Source organism: Vigna unguiculata, chromosome 9 (assembly GCF_037176805.1).
Source record: "Vigna unguiculata cultivar grain cowpea cultivar isolate G323 ecotype 2 chromosome 9, ASM3717680v1, whole genome shotgun sequence".
In the NCBI taxonomy this organism is placed as follows: Eukaryota; Viridiplantae; Streptophyta; class Magnoliopsida; order Fabales; family Fabaceae; genus Vigna; species Vigna unguiculata.
The window spans coordinates 35,796,564-35,814,722 of record NC_140800.1 but is presented as its reverse complement, the minus strand read 5'-3'; the positions used below and the strand labels follow the sequence as shown (position 1 = coordinate 35,814,722).

Here is an 18,159-nt window from a genome sequence, read left to right as displayed (position 1 = left end):
TTAGTAGTTTGTATAGAAATCTAACTAGTTATTTTCATTAGTGTTTTTTCTTAATAACATATTAGATTTTAATTCGGAATTTTTTTCATAAACTTAAATCTAGCATGAATTTGAACTTTGTTCAAATTTTTTATTTTGAAAGTATGAATAAATGTTAGCGAAATCTACGTCATGATGGGATGAAGCTCCATTCCATCCATACAAAGTTTGCTTCATGTCAAGAAAAAAAGAAAAAGAGGTTGAGAAAATATTTCTAGTTATTTTTTTGGTTTTTAAAATACTTATTTAAAAGGTAGTTTCAAGATTTAATAGAGTTTGGATGGAAAGTTAATCGTATGGAAAGAAAAATGGTCTAAAAATGGAAAGTGAACAGGAAAATGAATATTTTTTTATTTTACTAAATAGAAAAAACACAATTATTGTGTCTTCCTATTTTTTTTTTAATTTCTTTTTGCTGCACTAATGATAAAAAATAACAGAAAAATAAATAAAAAAATTAGTTGAAGCAGTTTTATACGGTTAAACTGCTCTAGAAGTACAAGGTTGAAGAGTTTGGTTTCCACCACTGAAAGTATGTAATGTACGACCAATAATGGCTGCGTGGGGGCTTATGTAGTTTTTTCTTGCACACACTAATCTTTTTCACATTTACAAAAATTAGGAAAAATATTTTTCTATGTGATATTCTTTTGATTGTAATAGTCTAACTTCTAAGTCTTTAATTGTAGTTTTTCTCTCGTGTTTATCTTTAAAGAAAATAGAAAAACCAAAGACGACTTTTTTATAAAATGATCTCACATATTCTAGAGGTAACATTTATAGTTGCATTTAAGTAGCTATCTATGAAAGCAGCATTTCTTAATTAACATTGAAACCATAGACTTCTTAAATTAAAACCAATAAATATTGACTTAGCTACGTCTTTTATTAATCTCCATGCCCAAACATTCAAAATAGCACTTATAATTCGTTTGGTTATTTTTAAAACCTTGGGCAAAGTATTATTGCCAAATACATTATATTGTTTGAAAATTTAATTTTGAGCAAATAATACTTATATTGATAATTCGTCTTTGTACTATTGAATTATCAAAAGTTGTTTTTATAAATAAATTTTGGAACAACTACATTAAAACTCTATCTAACACGATATTTTACTAATCTATACTACGAAATTGTGACATCGCATTTAATAAAATAACTCTAATAAATAAAACATCACATATCATAATAAAATAGAACAAATAGAAGAAAATATATTAGAATTTAACCATTACAGTCATCCCAGAATATACCTAAAAACAAAAGTACCATGAGCACATAATAATACCATAGATATATCTTAAAACATAGATCAGATTGGCAAAAGATTGCTCAACAAAGAAAGGAATTACATAAGACCAGTTTTTCAAAAGATGCTCAAAAGAGCAATAACCAATAAGCCTAAACTACACAACAACATCTTCGTTGTCTTGATAATCACCAGAGGTCTCCACATCTGCTCACACCAACATTTGGTGATTATAGCAAAAAGAAAAACACAACAAGGAAACAAACACAGAAAGAAAGAAGGGTAAGCTAGTGTATTTAAACATTTATACGTAAATATAGTTACATAAGTACATAATCCAAAAAACACATACATGGGGAAAAGAAACATTAACTCACAAAGTTTTCACTCAATTAAACACCCACTGACTCTTGACTCAATATCTGAATTATGCACTTGATATAGAATTCTAAGGAATTATGCACTTGCGTTGATTTCTAAACTCTGCAGAGTCTAGCCACAAGGTGTTATCTCCCAATCAATCATAAGGTTAATCCCAATATGTCTCAAGCTCAAACACCTCCCAAGACTAGGATCTCCTGCCACTTCCACCACATAATCACTCTACTTTACGTGAGTGTGTGTGAGTGATTATTAGAGTTCATAATACATTCCTTATCTAGATATCTCCTATATCAAGGCATACACTAACCACAATATCACCAAGAATTTCCTTTGAAACTCTTTTACCATCAACATTCCATATGTTATCTCAGAATAATTATCATCTCAAGCTAAACACATTAAGTACAGGTTAAAAAAATGCCACATCATTTATGCATAGCTTCATACATCATATTTTTAACATTAACTCAGTTAATCATAAGTTAAAGTAAGGAATTAAAATTATAGCAATTCTCGCTTAAGCTAGATTGATCTCGCTTAAGCTAGATCGGTCTCGCTCAAGCTAGATTGATCACGCTTAAGCTAAAATTCGAACACAGAGCAAAGTGAACTTTTGCTATTCTCGCTTAAACTAAAAATTCTTGCTTTAGCTAGACTTATATCGCTTAAGCTAAAAATTCTCGCTTAAGCTAGAATAGCATATTTTCACTAGTTTCAACATGCAAAAACCAAAAATTCCTAACAACAAAACTAAAAAACACAACCACAGTTAGACAAAATCAAATATTCTATGCATTATGGTCCTTGATCCTAGCTATTCTCTGCATATATTAACTTTCCTTTATTGTTGTAATATCATAGTAATTATTACTGTAATCATTCGTCAAGCACCAAGTTAGGGTAGTATTTGTCTCAATCAACATAATGAGAAATACTATAGGATCTGGATTTGACAGAAATTCTTTGTATTTAAACACCACATGATCAATGCATATATATATCATTCTATACCAATTTCTATCTACCACAAACATCAAACTAGCATTTTAAGCACTATTCAAAACCAAAAACATGCAAGACCCTTAAAAAAAATTTAAAGTCCTAGTTTCCCTTATCTTGACTGAGAGTTAAACTTGGAGGGGGGGGGGGGGGAATTAATAGAAAGAGCACCACAGCTCCAGAAACAGACTTGAGGGCTGAAAAACACGAACACAAGAACAAAGATGAGGTTCTAAGGAAGAACCCATGACAGAACCAATGCAATAATAGAGCTGGAAAAGAAGAAAAACAAAAGTTTGAGCTCAACTTTTCGCTGGCTGAGAGGAGGGTTTCGCAGCTGTCCTAACACAACTTCTGTTTCAGAAAGAAGAAAAAGTAAGTGAGTTGTTGTTAGGTGAGGAGAGAAAATGGAAAGTAAGTGACTAGCTGAAGAAGTCTTTAGAGAAACAAGTGGGTTGACTTTGGTCCTTTTCGATGAAAATAGGTCCAATATTTTAAATAGAAAGTAGGCCTTATAAAATTGTTGTATTATTAATAAATAGAAATTTTAGTTTACTAAATTATATTTATGCTGCAAAAAATATGAAAATAATTTTAGCATTGGCGTTTGAAATTTGAAAACGAATTTCTACGATCACAGAAGAAAAATGCATACTCTTAATTGCATTAAATTGTTTATAGCAAGAAAAGCTTATTTCGAAATACACAAGTGTCACATAATTACAGATTACAAAATGAAAGTGATTAAATAAGACTGAATTGTGACTACACAAATGCGCAAAGATATGACAGTAAACAGATTTAGTGTTATTATTTCTACATATAAAAAGATGACTAATTTTTGCGCGAATAATATAATAATAACAAGAATATTGATATTTAATATATTATTTTTAAAATGATTCTACTAAATCTCTATAAATATGTAATTTTTATTGAAATAATATATAATTCACATGGAAATAAATTAACATTAAAATATATATTTTATTAAAAGTTGAATATATAATCCGTTGTTAAGAAGAGAAAGAAAGTACTCTATTATATAGAGTGAGTAGATTATAGGTAGGGCATGTAAAGTGAGTTTATGTGAAATTTGATTCTTTGTGTGACATTATATAGTTGCAAAATTTCTAAGTGCTTTGTACATATACAATGAACCGTGTTGAATAAACTTTGTTTGGTTGAATCAATTGTCAAATTTAAAATCTACGCTTTCATTTTCTTTCTATGATCATATATCTGGTGGCTTTAAAATACCTCAACATTTATAATCCCTTTTTTTTTCTTGTTTTTTTTTTCTTGTGGCATTAATAAATGGCTCGTGTTCCTCGATCGTCATTTAATAAAGGTCCACTCATAATATTGTTAAGATATTTAAATTATTTTTATTAATAAAACATATAAATAATTATATTAAAAGTACCTTTAAACATGAATATAATAAATTTAAGCAATAAATATGAATTATTCATATGATAATAATTCTTAGACATCATAAATAAAACTGATAATAATAAGGAGAGAAAGCATGATGAATGCTCGGATTTAAGTTTTTTTTTTTTTCTTTTAATTTTCTACTATAACATATAATTCAACCAACCTATAATTTGAGAACAAAAATTATCTTTAAAAAGAAGTCAACTTTCATATATATTTTTTTTCTTTTAAATGTGTGATTGCTGGATGATCATTATGGATTTGGAAACCAGATATAATACATTATATTTTCCTTTTAGTATTTTTTTAATTAATATGGTATCGGATAAACTCACTTTTCAGCATGATTATTTTATAATAAACTTATAATTTGTAATGGACATGAACTAATTATCTATCGGTAATGTTTTTCAAAATAATGATTGTTCAATAAATAAGACATGATAAAATTATTACAAAATTTGGTTCGATTTAATTCATATTCCATAATCAATTTTAACTTAATCAAATCACTACACACATTTTTTATTGGCTCATGTAATATTTTTTAGTTCAAAACTGAAACATACAACGCGAAAAACATTCCTTATGGTTTCACTTATCATAAAAAAATCCCACAGTAGTATGTTTATTTTCTTATATAAATCACAATAGTCAAATACTTTTTGAAAAGTATCTTTTATCTACTAGTATTTTCAATATATATATATATAAAGTGAAAAATTTTCCACTACTGAACTACAAATATTTATTGGAATTTACAAAATGAGCAGAAAAATGCATACGAAACTTATTTCTTACAAACTTTTTAGAAATAATACACCGGAAAAGTTCTACAAAACGTGAAAGTTTCTAATAATATTCACATGGACACTTATTACAAATTAAATCATGTAAATAATATATTTTTACAAATATTTATTGATGTAATTTTTAAATTTATTGGGTGATCTTGAAATACTGTACGACAGCTTTGACCATACTTTCTGAATTAATTTTGAAAGACCTCTTTTCTTCTTCTTTGTATATTGTCATTGCTGCGAATGTTCTCCATATCAAGTTCACATTCTTTGACAAAATGTTTAACTTATGAAAATTTCTTTATATTAGTCACAAGAATTGATGTTTACACATTAATTCTATATACATATGCTTGAAGTCACGGCATGGCATCAAGATAACAAAAAGAATAATCAAATTGTATTATTCAAGAAGAATTGTTTTATATGCGTAAACATGTACACAAAATGACAAATAATAGTTTAACATACTTAAAAAATTATTGAGGAACTGAAGAACTAGCTAGGTTATATGATCAGGTGATATTAAAATTAAATAATTCCTTCGTTTTATAGCTTTAAAATTATACGCTATATAATTGATTGATATTAAAATTAAATAATTCAAAATTTTATATAAATTTATAATAACAATAAACACAAATCTTTCATATTCTTCTCATAATTAGGTCATTTGAATCTAATTGACTGTGATTAATATGATTGAATTAATAATATAATTGGTGTATTGATCTGTTGATAAATAATGTGTATGTTAAAACTGTGTGGTGTAAACTGGTTGGTAAAGTTATAAAAGCAAGGGTGGTCTCACTCGCTCGGTGAGATAAGACTGGACGAGTTTGTGAAAAATACTTTCAATGGTTTTATTTGCTGAGCAAGAGCCTCGTCAGACAAAAATTTTAAACAAGTTCTGATGAACTCAGGGTAATCATTGTCGTTGGATGAATTGAGATTTCGTAGCAGGAATGTATAAAAAATTTTGGGTCTTTCTTCCTGCACCTCCAAAATTTCTTCTACACCTCCAAATTTTTTTTAAATTTTCAAAATACCCTTTAACCATTCAAGAAAACCCGCAGATACCACACCTTCAAAATTATATCGTCTTCCGAAAGTCAAAATATAACTTTCGAAAATCAAAATATATCACCAGAAGTCGACTTTCGGAAGTCAAAAATCATTACCGAAAGTCGACTTCCAAAAATCAAAAACATAACCGGAAGTCAAAAAATATTCCCGGAAGTCGACTTCCGGAAATAAAAAAACATTATCCGGAAGATGACCTTCCTAAGTAAAAACAAATTTTATTTTGAATATTTTTAATTCTTTTTAATATTTATATTTTTTAACTTGATTTTTTTAGTTTATTATTTTATTTATTTTTTATGTTTTCATATTTCTTATTATATATTTTCTAAAAAATATTAATATATATATATATATATAATTTTATTTTTATTTAATATACTAAAACATAAATATAAGTATAAAAATAAGTAAAATTAAAATAATATTAAACTTTAAATAAAATAATTATAATAATTTCAATAAATAAATAAAATTAAAAAATAATTAAAATTAAAATAATAAAACTTATATTAATATATATATATATATATATATATATATATATATATATTTCATTTTTTTTAAAATTTAAAGTTTTATTATTTTTATTTAAATTACTTTTAACTTTTTTTTTCAAATTTTTATTTAGTATTTTTATTACTTATTTTATTTATTTTTTTTAAGTTATTTGTTTTTAAATTCATACGTTTTATAATTTTAATATGTGTTTCAAAAAATAAAATAAAATAAGTAATAAACGGTATTTTTAAAATTTTTAATTTTTTTTAAAATTTATATTTTCTAACTTTTATTTTATTTAATTTTTAAAACAGTATTAAAATTATAAAACGTAAAAAAATAAGTAACAAAAATATTAAACAAAAAAAATAATTGAATAAAAAATAATTAAAATTAAAATAATAAAACTTTAAATTTAATTAAATAAAAAATAGAATATATATATATATATATATATATATATTTGTTAAATTTTTATTATTTTAATTTTAATTATATTATAATTTTATTTATTTATTTATTTATATTATTATAATTATTTCATTTAAAATTTAATATTATTTTAATTTTACTTATTTTTATATTTATATTTATTTTTCTGTATATTAAATAAAAATAAAATTATATATAGATATTAATATTTTTTTAAAAATATATATTAAAAAATATGAAAACGTAAAAAATAAATAAAATAATAAATTAAGAAAATCATTAAAAGTTAAAAAAATATAAATTTTAAAAAGAATTAAAAATATTTTAACTTTCGAAAGTCGATTTCTGATGATATATTTTGACTTTCGGAAGTCATATATTTTGACTTCCGAAAATATTTCTGGGGATGTGATGTCCGTGAATTTCTTAAATGGTCAAAAGGTATTTTGGGAATTTAAAAAAATTTTGGAGGTGCAGAAGAAATGCTTGGATGTGTAGGTAGAAAGACCCAAAATTGAGTCAGAAGCAGCATGAAGCTTATTTTACAAAGCCCACAAATGAAAACATCATCACTGTCACTTATCACACCTCCCAAAGAAGTCACGCAGCAACAACAGCACAAACGGAAGAGGTATGGTATTTCAACAGTAGAAACGTTTATAAGGAACCATTGGGAAACCCCATCACTACTCACTGCACTGATACAAATTAATACTATCTATTATCCAGTTCACGAAGAACCGAAAGGTAATATAGAAAGAACAGTACTATTGCATGTTTAACTGTAGCAGTGTATGATAATGTACAGTTTATATACTACCACAGATTAATTATCAATCAAGAATCTAATCCCAACAGAAGTACCACCCCAGCTTAAAGCTGGTTTCACTAACTTCCTTAGCTTTGTTCCTATAACCTAAAAGGTGCCTGCGGTGTTTAATTGCTTGCCAATATATGTTTCATATATTTCCACAACAAGACGAGGATTGGTGTCCACGAGCTCCGCATAATATTCATTTTGAGTGAGCAAATCCATTTTGTCCAAGATCACTGCCAAGGACGCACTTCGTAATTGTTTGCAATTGTATTGATATGCAAAGGCATAGTTTGCAATAGCCCTATTCCAATTCATTTTGGCGATCAAATACTTCTCACAATATGTCTTCAGATGCTTCACCTGATACTTTTCTCCCAAAACCAACAGGTTACAGGCCATTTGGTTATCAAGGGGCGCTTCAGCAGTGTACAAATAGTTAACAAAAGCACGGAGAGTATCATGTGATACGTCGGAAATCTTGATGGTGCCACTCCGCCTTTCTTCCATATCATTCTCAAGCATTGCATTGAAAACAGGAGAGCGACTAACCTAATAATTGTATCATAAAATATCATTAGCTTCATTAAGAAAAGCCAAAACACAAGAATAAACAGTATTAACATCAATTTAGAAAATCTAATCAAGGATGCCAAACTGCACCAGAAAGCAATATCCAAAGAAAATGTGGTGCGAGTCTCATCTAATGATTAAATAAAACAGTCAGGGAATAGAAGATTTTGTGTTAAATATTGTTAATCAATTTACATATCTAAATTGATTCCAATTCAATGTGGTGTGAACTACAAGTTTCTTGAATCCAGTCTACATACAACAGCTTCAGGGTCAATTCACCGACCACTGTCAAGGATTTCTTAAGGAAAATATGAAAAGCAAAAATAAGAAGAAAAAAATACAAGGTTTGGATTGGGAGTCTATTTATATGACATTTAATGCATTTCTTCCTGTTTAGTTAACAGAGTATAAGCACTAAAAGTTCAAATAAATGATTGAAATGAGTTACTGCATCAGTTTATTTAGAAGTTTCAGCCTTTCACGAGCCATATATACTCTTAGTTAATTTGATTAAACATTATTATAGCATATTATACCACTGTTTCGCTCACTGACATTACTGGTCTATGTGGTTTTGATTGAAAAACCATATCCTCAATCAAATGCTGGTATGGGATAGATAGAGAGGACAGACCAGAACCATGAAAATTTGGATACAACTACTTTGTTCCTATCCTGATTTTGAACAAGATAGATAAAACAATCTACTATGGCTAGCAGGATAAGGTATTTATTGCTCAAGTATCATCACCTTAAAAAACTTGAGTGTTTGAACTGTTAAGAAGCAGAGGTTTTGACTTAAGACAATTTGTTACCTTTAGCAAAAGTCTTGTCCCACGTTTCCCATGTTATTGCACAACATAAAATTTCTGTCAAGCAACCATTATTCACACTCAAAACCTAAAACCTACAACTTAGTCCTGAGTTGTTGTATAACTTAGTTATTTGGTTCAGTCCACAAATTTTATAACAACCTCTTGTCAGGTTGGCTAACCGTTAGTTCTGTAGCTCATTTTCTTTCATAACAGGTTTTATTATGCCAAGAAGCAGATAGATTTTGGGTTGCTAAGCCTATATGTAGCTAATATTGCATGGCTTTCTCCGATTCCATAAATTCTTTCTAATTTTTGCTTGTAACAGAGTTGAGAAAGTTTGGACTCACTGAAAATGAGTTTGATATCATGGCTGCCGTGGATGTAGGCCAGAGCGCATTGCCCTTATCGAACCACGTAAAAATTAGGTATTGTTTTTTTCCTATCCCAACCGTTTCATGGTTTGTCCTTCTTCGAATACTCTCAATTCTTTGGAGCAAGACTTGTGGTGGTTTATCTATTAATGGCTTGAAAGTATAAAATTTCAGCACAGAATCTGATCAATTAAAAATAATTAGACAAAACTAGACGACAGATGACTATCAGTGGTCTCAGTACACAGTAGCCACTACGGAAACTAAATCGGAGAACAGTACATATACTAAATTGATTATGAGTTATCAATACACAAACACAAAAGCGCGACAAAAAGAAAAAAAATTGACTGACCAGAACGTGCTTGTGAGCGGGAATGGGAGTGGCGTCGGAGTCATCAACGGGAACGAGGACGATATCGGTGGTGGAAGGATTGAGAATGGGAGAGGAGAGTGTGAGGAACGAGACCTTGGACTTGAGGTCATCGATCTCGAGGCGGAGCTCCTCTTCGGCCTCATTGGCCTCTTGGTAGCACTCCCTGCAGGTTCCGGAGTCAATCATGTGGTATTCCTCCTCGCAGGAGAGGCACTGCGTAGTGAACTCATCCGATTCGATGTCGCTGTTCCCCGTCTGCCCCGCCGCAGACGCCGTGCACCGCCGCGGAAACATTCTTCACTGAGATGCTGCGCTGAATTCACGCTCCTAACACACCCAATAGCCAATGCTACTTGAGATAAACCTCCTTTTTAAACCGTCAATGCTCCATTCCATTATATAATGAAGATTAAGTTTTACGCGTTTTCTCTTCCAATTTTATCTTTTCACAATGGCTTCTTAAATTCAAATAATTAATTTAACAATTTTATTTTTTATTTAATTATCTTTTAAGAACTTAATTATCTTTTTTATTAAATTAAAACAACTATTTATAATAAAAAGTTAATTCTATTTTATTCTACATCACTGTTGAAAATTTTGTGCAAATATCCATTACCTTAATATTATATTTTCATTTGCTGTATATCATCAACAAATTTTGTTAATATTGAATAAATTTAAATTTTTTAATTTAATTCCAGTGTTAACTTTTCTGTTAATTTAATGATGTTACCGTTAATTACTTCATGTAATTATTACTTTTTCATATCACTTTGTTGAATAGTTTGATACATGTAATTTTATTATTTTAAAATTTTACAAACTATAATATTATAATTTATGATTTAATAATTTAAAAATCTTATGATTTTATAGAAAATCAATAATAAATATTATCAAATTTCATTCACATATTATATATATATATATATATATATATATATATATATATATATATATATATATATATATATATTCCTTTTGTTTCATCTTCATCTAGTTAAAAAGTTACAAGTAGAAATTTTTGTTAATATCTTACAAAACAAACTTAAATACGATTTGTAAGGTAGAAAAAGATATAATTGAGTCTATCTTTGTAAAATTGAAACTTATTAAAATAAAAATAAAATGGGAGATTTACTTGTGATTCTTCCATCAAAATGAAAACAAAAACAAAAAGAGTGATCAAACTTAAATTAAATTTACATTTATTAGTTACATCAAATAATATATTTTCATATAAATTAAAATTGGCATAATGTATACTTTTTAATTTAGATCTATGCATAAAAAGATTATTTTGTTGTGTACATACTTTCTTTCAAATTTTACTCTTTAAGTAATTTCATAATTGATTATTAATTTAAATATATTTAATTAATTATCTAAGGTAAAAAAAAAGACACACCAGTATGAAGAATTATCTTTTCACTAGTACAATATAAAAGTGATTAACTCAGGGCTCACATTTTAGTTTTCAATTTTAACATTTTTTTAATTTAAAATAATTAATTTATCAGTTTTATATTTTACTAACTTTAATCTAAAAAATCTAATGGTTTTGTTAAACTAAAATAACTATTTATAATAAAAAATTAAAATTAATTTTTATTATAAAAAATCATTTATATTCATTCTGAAATTATTATTTTTTTATTTTTTTATTATAAGAAAAAGATAATCACACATGTTTTTTTCTAGTTTTATTAATTATTTTATTTTAAATTTATTTTTACTTTTATCTATTTTTATTAATTATTATTTTTAAAAATAGGTGGAATATGGTTATCGTAAACATTTGTTCTTCTACCCTACACTTCTTTTGTTAGTAATTCAACATTTAACAATTAAAGAATAGATTCATTTAATCTATAATACAAATAATTTGATTATTATAATTTGCTTCAGTTCAATTGACTATTTTTTTAAGTTTAGCATATTTTACAGTTTTACAAAAGCAAATTTTATATAAATACACGTTACCTTCATATTATATATATATATATATATATATATATATATATATATATATATATATATAAAATAAAATAAATGTAACAACTTATAGGAAGCATAGATAACAATTTTTGACACATAACACTCCCTTATATTCAGCAAAAACATCTCATATTATTAATACCTTATTAATTACGTGCGTGAATAAATTCAGTTAATAATTAATAATTTAATCAATAAATAAAATGAAATAAGTAAATATACTTAATATTTTCACTCAAAAAGGAAATAATTAAATGATTAAATAATTTATAATGAAAAATTTAATTTAATTTTAGATAAAATAATAATAAAATTATAATTAACAGGTATGTATTTAGTAATACTTTCATTCAAATGAAACTGAATTAAGGCTTAAAATTAATTTATATATTACTAAGTATTAATTATACAAAAAATAATAATAATTTTAATTAATAATTACTATTTTAATAAGGAAATAAAATAAAAATCATAAATATAATTAAAATTTAATAAAAAAGGAAGTAATTAAATAATAAAATAAATTGTAATAATAATTTTAATTCAAATCTTTTAATGAGCTTCAGTTATATTCATTTAATTTTTTATTTGATTTCTATTAGTATTATTATAGTTTTTTTATTATTTGAATTGATATGAAAAAAAATAACAAATGTTTTTGAAACATGTTGATGTGTATTACTATATAATGTGGTATTAAATTTTCTAAATTTTAGTTATATTCATATGATTTTTTATTTGATTTCTTAAAGTTCATCCAAACATTATCAAATACAGTTGACTAATTTTGATAAAAATAAAATAAAATGAATTACATTATCATATATATATATATATATATATATATATATATTATGTATATTTATTATTATATATCATATATTAATATTATTATTATAGTTAAAATTAATATTATTATATAATTAGTTATTATTTGGGATTAACATTTTATTTGAAAGTGAAAGGTTTTTGGTGAAAAGTTATAATTTGTTTTAAATGTTTTAAGCTTCAGTTGTATTTATTTGATATTTTATTTGATTTATATTGATATTATAGTTTTATTTTTAATATTTAAATTGATACGAAGGTAAAGGAATATTTTTTGAAACATATTCATATGTATTGTTTTATAGTTATGTAATTTGGTATTTGATATTAAATTTTTTGAGCTTCAGTTATATTCATTTAATTATTTATTTGATTTTGATTAATATTAGCAATTATTAATATTATAAAATATAAATTAATTAAGTATTTGTTTTTTTATTACTTAATCATTTTATCTATAGTTATTTTATTTATTATTTTGTATTACTTTTCTACTAAATTCTAATTAAAATTAATATTATTATATAATTATACATTATTTGGAGTTAACTTTTTTATTGAAAAATAAAAGACTTTTGATGAAATATTAGAGCTTATATATTTATTAAAATTTATTTCAATTAAAATTAGAATTATAATGTACTTCCAATATATTTAATTAATTAAATAATTAGTTGACTAATTATTTTTTAATTCTAAAAATTCAACAACAAAAGTTAGTGATTTGTGAAACATTTTTCTAATCATTACTTCCTTTAACAGAAAGAACATACAATACAAATGAAACACAACAAAAGTTACTCTTGCTGTTAGACAAAAGTTAAGGAGATAAAAGTTAAGGAGATAAAAGTTAAGGAAAAATAATATAATATTGTGAAGTAAATATATATTTCAAATAATCATATATATATATATATATATATATATATATATATATATAGTTTCTATTTAATAAAAAGTTTTATATATATATATCTAATTAAAAAATGATAAACAACATTACATCATTTGATTTAACTTACATTAATGTACATTAAGTTGTTATAACAATACATCATCAAAATATGCTAGTTGTGAAGAATTGTTTTCTCTTCATAGTATACAAGGTGTGGTCACCCAATCTTTGAGAATAAACAAGAACCAACAAAGCTCGGTGACAATATATTAAACCATTGTTGTCCAACTTACTTCAACTCATACAAAGATTTCTTTAATAAATACACTTGGAAGTCAGTAGACCTCAACGTAAAGCCATATATAGATTTCTTCTTATAGTTTAGCATATAAGAAAGCATTATGCATTTCTAATTGTATAAAACCCAACTTTTAGAGGGGGCAAAAGCCAACACAACTCTTAGAGTGGTCATCTTTATTATGTGGGAGAGACATCAATGAAGTCAATACATTTGATTTATGTAACACGAGTCTTACTTTATAACGTTTTATTGTCCCATCCTATTTGCGTTTGACTTTGTAGTCCTATTTGCAACCAATAAGGTTTCTGTCAAGTGGTTTCCAATCAGGCCCGTGCATTATTTTTTTCCAACACCTTATGTTCTTGATCCATGGCTATCCTTCAACATTTATGTTTGATGGTCTCAAAATATCTGACGAACTCAGGTATAATGGTAATATTCATAACAAAAGATTGATATGAAAGTGTCATACAATCATGCGGAAACACTTGAGATTAAGGATATATATTACCTTTGCTTGTAGAGTTATGTGACACAACAATGACAACAAAACGGTCTGAGTGATAGTCTTACAAATATGAAGGATGATTTGTAATTCTCTTAGTTGAACACTATGGTACTAATATAAGATTATGTGGTGTTGATATTGTATTTACTATTTGGTTGTCGGAAAAAGGATTTTATGGTGTTTCAAGTTCTAACTCAATTTGTGTAGAATGTAATCCAAAGGTTTCTTAGCAATAAAGGTTAATAAGAAATAAAAGGATTAGAACAAATGTTGATAGATGATTTTAGTTGATATGGAAAAATATTTTCATGGAAAATGACATTTGAAGATATTGACAACTCTTTAGTTTGATAATAAACAACCTTTTATACCACTTTTACTTCCCAAAAAAATATGCCTTGTGGCTTTAGGATCAAATTTAGTCTTAAGACTAAGGTCCAGTTCTTTTGAGTGGATGTATGTTCAAGAAGAATGGAGAGCAAGACATAGAGGATGAACACTTTATTCTTTTTGGGGTGATGCAAGGGAATGATAGAGGTGAAATAGAGGGATTGTTAAAAAATTCAATCTCACCACTATTGAAGGGATTATAGGGTGATGGATAAGAAATTACCACTTTATCCTCATTATATTTATTTTTTCCCTCTTCTACCTTCGTCATCTTCTTTCTTTGTTCACATGTTCATACAACACTATTATTTTTTACTTATTAGGAAAACAAAATAAAAAAATTCTATGTTTAAATTAATTTTTGAATTTATTTTAATCATGTTTAATGTATCAAAAACTATTTGTATGTTTAATTTTTAATTTGTACATAAATTTATCTTTTAATCTTAAACTATTTTGTTAATAAATTATCCAATAAAATTTTGTTTTCAAATATTTTGTTAATTATTTAATGAAATAGTTAAAAAATGATTTTAATTTATTGTAGTCTTTAAATTTTAATTTTTTTTTACTTGTCATGTGAAAATATTTATTTTAAAATTTTTAGATAATTTAGTTTCTTGATATTTACCAATTTTAATTTTGTAAGAAATAAATATATGTAATTTTAGTTCTAATTTATTAAGGGTTAAATATGTTTTTGGTCCCTCAAGTTTGAGCGAAATTTGGGTTTAGTCCCTCATCAAAACTTTTGACCAATTTAGTCCTTCATCTTCTAAAATGCGTGAATTTAGTCCTTTTAACCAAATTTTGTTAAGTTTATCTGACATTTCAAGCGCATTTATACTGTTTAACACATTTTTGCTTCAATGTTAACTTAAATACTATCATGAAATGTGCCCGAAACGTTAGATAAACTTAACAAAATTTGGTTAAAAGGACTTTATGTAACATCACTCAATTCAATCACAAACTTTCACGAACTTTATTCTCTAATCCACTCTAAAATCACCTCTTAATCCTTTTAAAAGAACAACTTTAACTTCATCTTCTAATCTTTCTGATCTCTCCCTCTCCCTCTCTCTCTCTTTCTAATCATTCCTCTCAGAAAAACACAACCTAACAAGTGTGGAGAAAAAACAAAGTGAATCAAAGAATTATGTTCAATCAGGCGAAGATTTGTATAGGAGCTAATAAGAGCGTTAGTTATCCAAGACAAAATAATGATTTAATTAATGAGATAAACTGAATGTATAACCACATAAAATAAAAAATATTTTGGTAAGATCAATTTAAAATAATAAGACTCTACACCACTTGTTTAACGATCTATGAAATTTTGTTGAGAAGTTTCTAAATGACTTGTTTGATGAACTATTTCTTTTGTAACATAAAATTAGTCAAATTTGAACTCCTTAACATTATCAATTATAATGTTTTTAACCATGATTTTAAACTAGTTTTCCATTAATGCATAAAAGGCTTAAATTAAAGCTCTACTTTTTTACCTTATTTTTTAGAAAATAAATCCAAGTGCGTCTAAAGTAGTCATCACTATGACATGAAAAATAAGAATGATCATGTATAAACATTATAGAAATTGGACCCCAAAATATTAGTGTAAAAGAAGAACTCGAGCAAAAACTCAACTTTCTCGATTTTGCAATATGACATACGTCACAAACATTATTTTTATTATAATGAATGAAAAAAAACATTTATTAATTGCTAGACCTCTATCAAAAGACTAATAACCCATTATAGTGCCATGAATTGGACAAACTAGAAGGAAAACTACAAGAAAAAAAAATTCTAAAATGATGTCGTAAAATTGAAGAGTTTATTACAGGTAATAAAGGATTGAGAAGAGTGAGTTGTATGTGTGAAAATGTATAGGTCGCTTTCCACTTTAGTTATGACAATAATCTTGCAAGCATTATAATCCTGTATTAAACAAAATGTCATTAAAAAAGTCATTTTACATTTAAAGGTTTTAAGTTAATTTTGTAACCGATATCATACTGATTTTGAAGGTCGGTAGAAATAAAATATTATATCAAAACAAAATTGGATAAGTGAAGTAGCCAAGGGCTAAAACTAAGATTACCACATTTCTTGGAAGTGTATTTTATATTCCAACCATTACAATTGCCTTGATTTCTCGCGGAGTCTGACACATCATCACTAACCATAATAAGAGCTTTTGACACAAAAGCAACCACCATTCTTATTAAGTAATGAGTTCAAAAATTTGCTTCATATTAGGGAACTTATCTAAAAGCTTCATATTACATATGAAACATCACAGTTATAATTAAACAAATTGGGTTAGAAACACCCACCAAATTATAACATTTATTAGATAAATAAAAGGAGATTAAAGGTACGTGTCTAAACAAATACAATCAACTAAATAAATAAATAAAATGATATTAATGACACTTAACAAAAATAATTGTAATTAGTAAATAAATAAAAAAAATGAATTTGAAAACACTACACTAAACATATTTGATTATAAAATAAACAAACAAATAAATAAAATGCTATTAATAACATTTTACTAAATACAAATATTTATAAAATAAACAAATATACAATCAAAATATCAATGTTTCCTATTATTACCTTAATATAGTTGTATACAAAAATTAGTCCACAAGTAATTTTCTTCTTAATTTTTTTAACATCTAGGGTTGATAATAAGAATATGGTCCCACGAGTTTGCCAAAAAATGTTCGTCGAGACATCGAATCCGCAGGCCTACTAAAGCTTGTATGCAACCCACATAAAAAATTTAAAATTTTGCACTTGTATATATGGATTACTTTTCTTCTAGACTTCTTGGATGAACGTTTCAAATTCTTGTATGATTGAAAAAAAATAAGTATTATGTATTTTTTGATGTGCTAAATTTCGAAGAATGCATCGTGTATGTCAAAGTACGAATATGAATATGATAAAAATATTGAATTATTAATTTATCATCAAACTCTCCAAAAGTTATGCTTAATTTTGTGAACTTGTTAAAATTTTCTAATTTGTTGAACATTTAAAATTTTATCATAAAAAAAGGCAAACTAGCACACAGACCTGCATTTATGTGGCTCAAACAAAACTTTTCAACCTGCATTGAAATGCGGAATGAACCCGCTCATCCCATATTTTAGAGATCAATTGCGAACTAGACCTAAATGGTCGAACCAATCCAATTGCCACCCTTTACATCTATCTTTCTTTTCTTTCTCGTGTGTTCTACTTAAAATTCTGTTTTCACATTATCAATTCATGATTTCTACGTGGGTAACTTTATTTTATTTATTTGAAATCTTTCTAACTATAAAGATTGGATTT

The 18,159-nt window shown here is 26.0% G+C and overlaps 1 protein-coding gene across 2 annotated transcripts; it reads right to left on the bottom strand.

The window, feature by feature from the left end:
- Positions 1 to 7,551: 7,551 nt before the first annotated feature.
- Positions 7,552 to 10,267, bottom strand: LOC114195990 (BTB/POZ domain-containing protein). 2 transcript variants are annotated; one of them, XM_085666223.1, is made up of 3 exons: positions 9,862 to 10,267; positions 9,483 to 9,659; positions 7,552 to 8,296 (listed from the first exon to the last, which is right to left on the bottom strand). In XM_085666223.1, exons 1-3 carry the CDS (start codon positions 10,174 to 10,176, stop codon positions 7,847 to 7,849), a joined length of 942 nt encoding a protein of 313 aa, XP_085522349.1. In that variant the 5' UTR covers positions 10,177 to 10,267; the 3' UTR covers positions 7,552 to 7,846. The 2 variants fall into 2 exon arrangements, with proteins under 2 accessions (XP_085522349.1, XP_027942256.1); XM_028086455.2 differs by lacking the exon at positions 9,483 to 9,659 and having other exon boundaries at positions 9,862 to 10,262.
- Between the last annotated feature and the right edge of the window lie 7,892 nt (positions 10,268 to 18,159).

What these genes read in the sequence shown, in the direction of transcription:
- LOC114195990 (XM_085666223.1), bottom strand. Translation starts at nt 10,176, where the DNA reads ATGTTTCCGCGGCGGTGCACGGCGTCTGCGGCGGGGCAGACGGGGAAC. An exon ending in CCGCTCACAAGCACGTTCTG is followed by an intron (nt 9,660 to 9,861) that starts GTCAGTCAATTT and finishes TATACTTTCAAG; the next exon opens with CCATTAATAGATAAACCACC. An exon ending in TGATATCAAACTCATTTTCA is followed by an intron (nt 8,297 to 9,482) that starts GTGAGTCCAAAC and finishes TACAATTATTAG; the next exon opens with GTTAGTCGCTCTCCTGTTTT.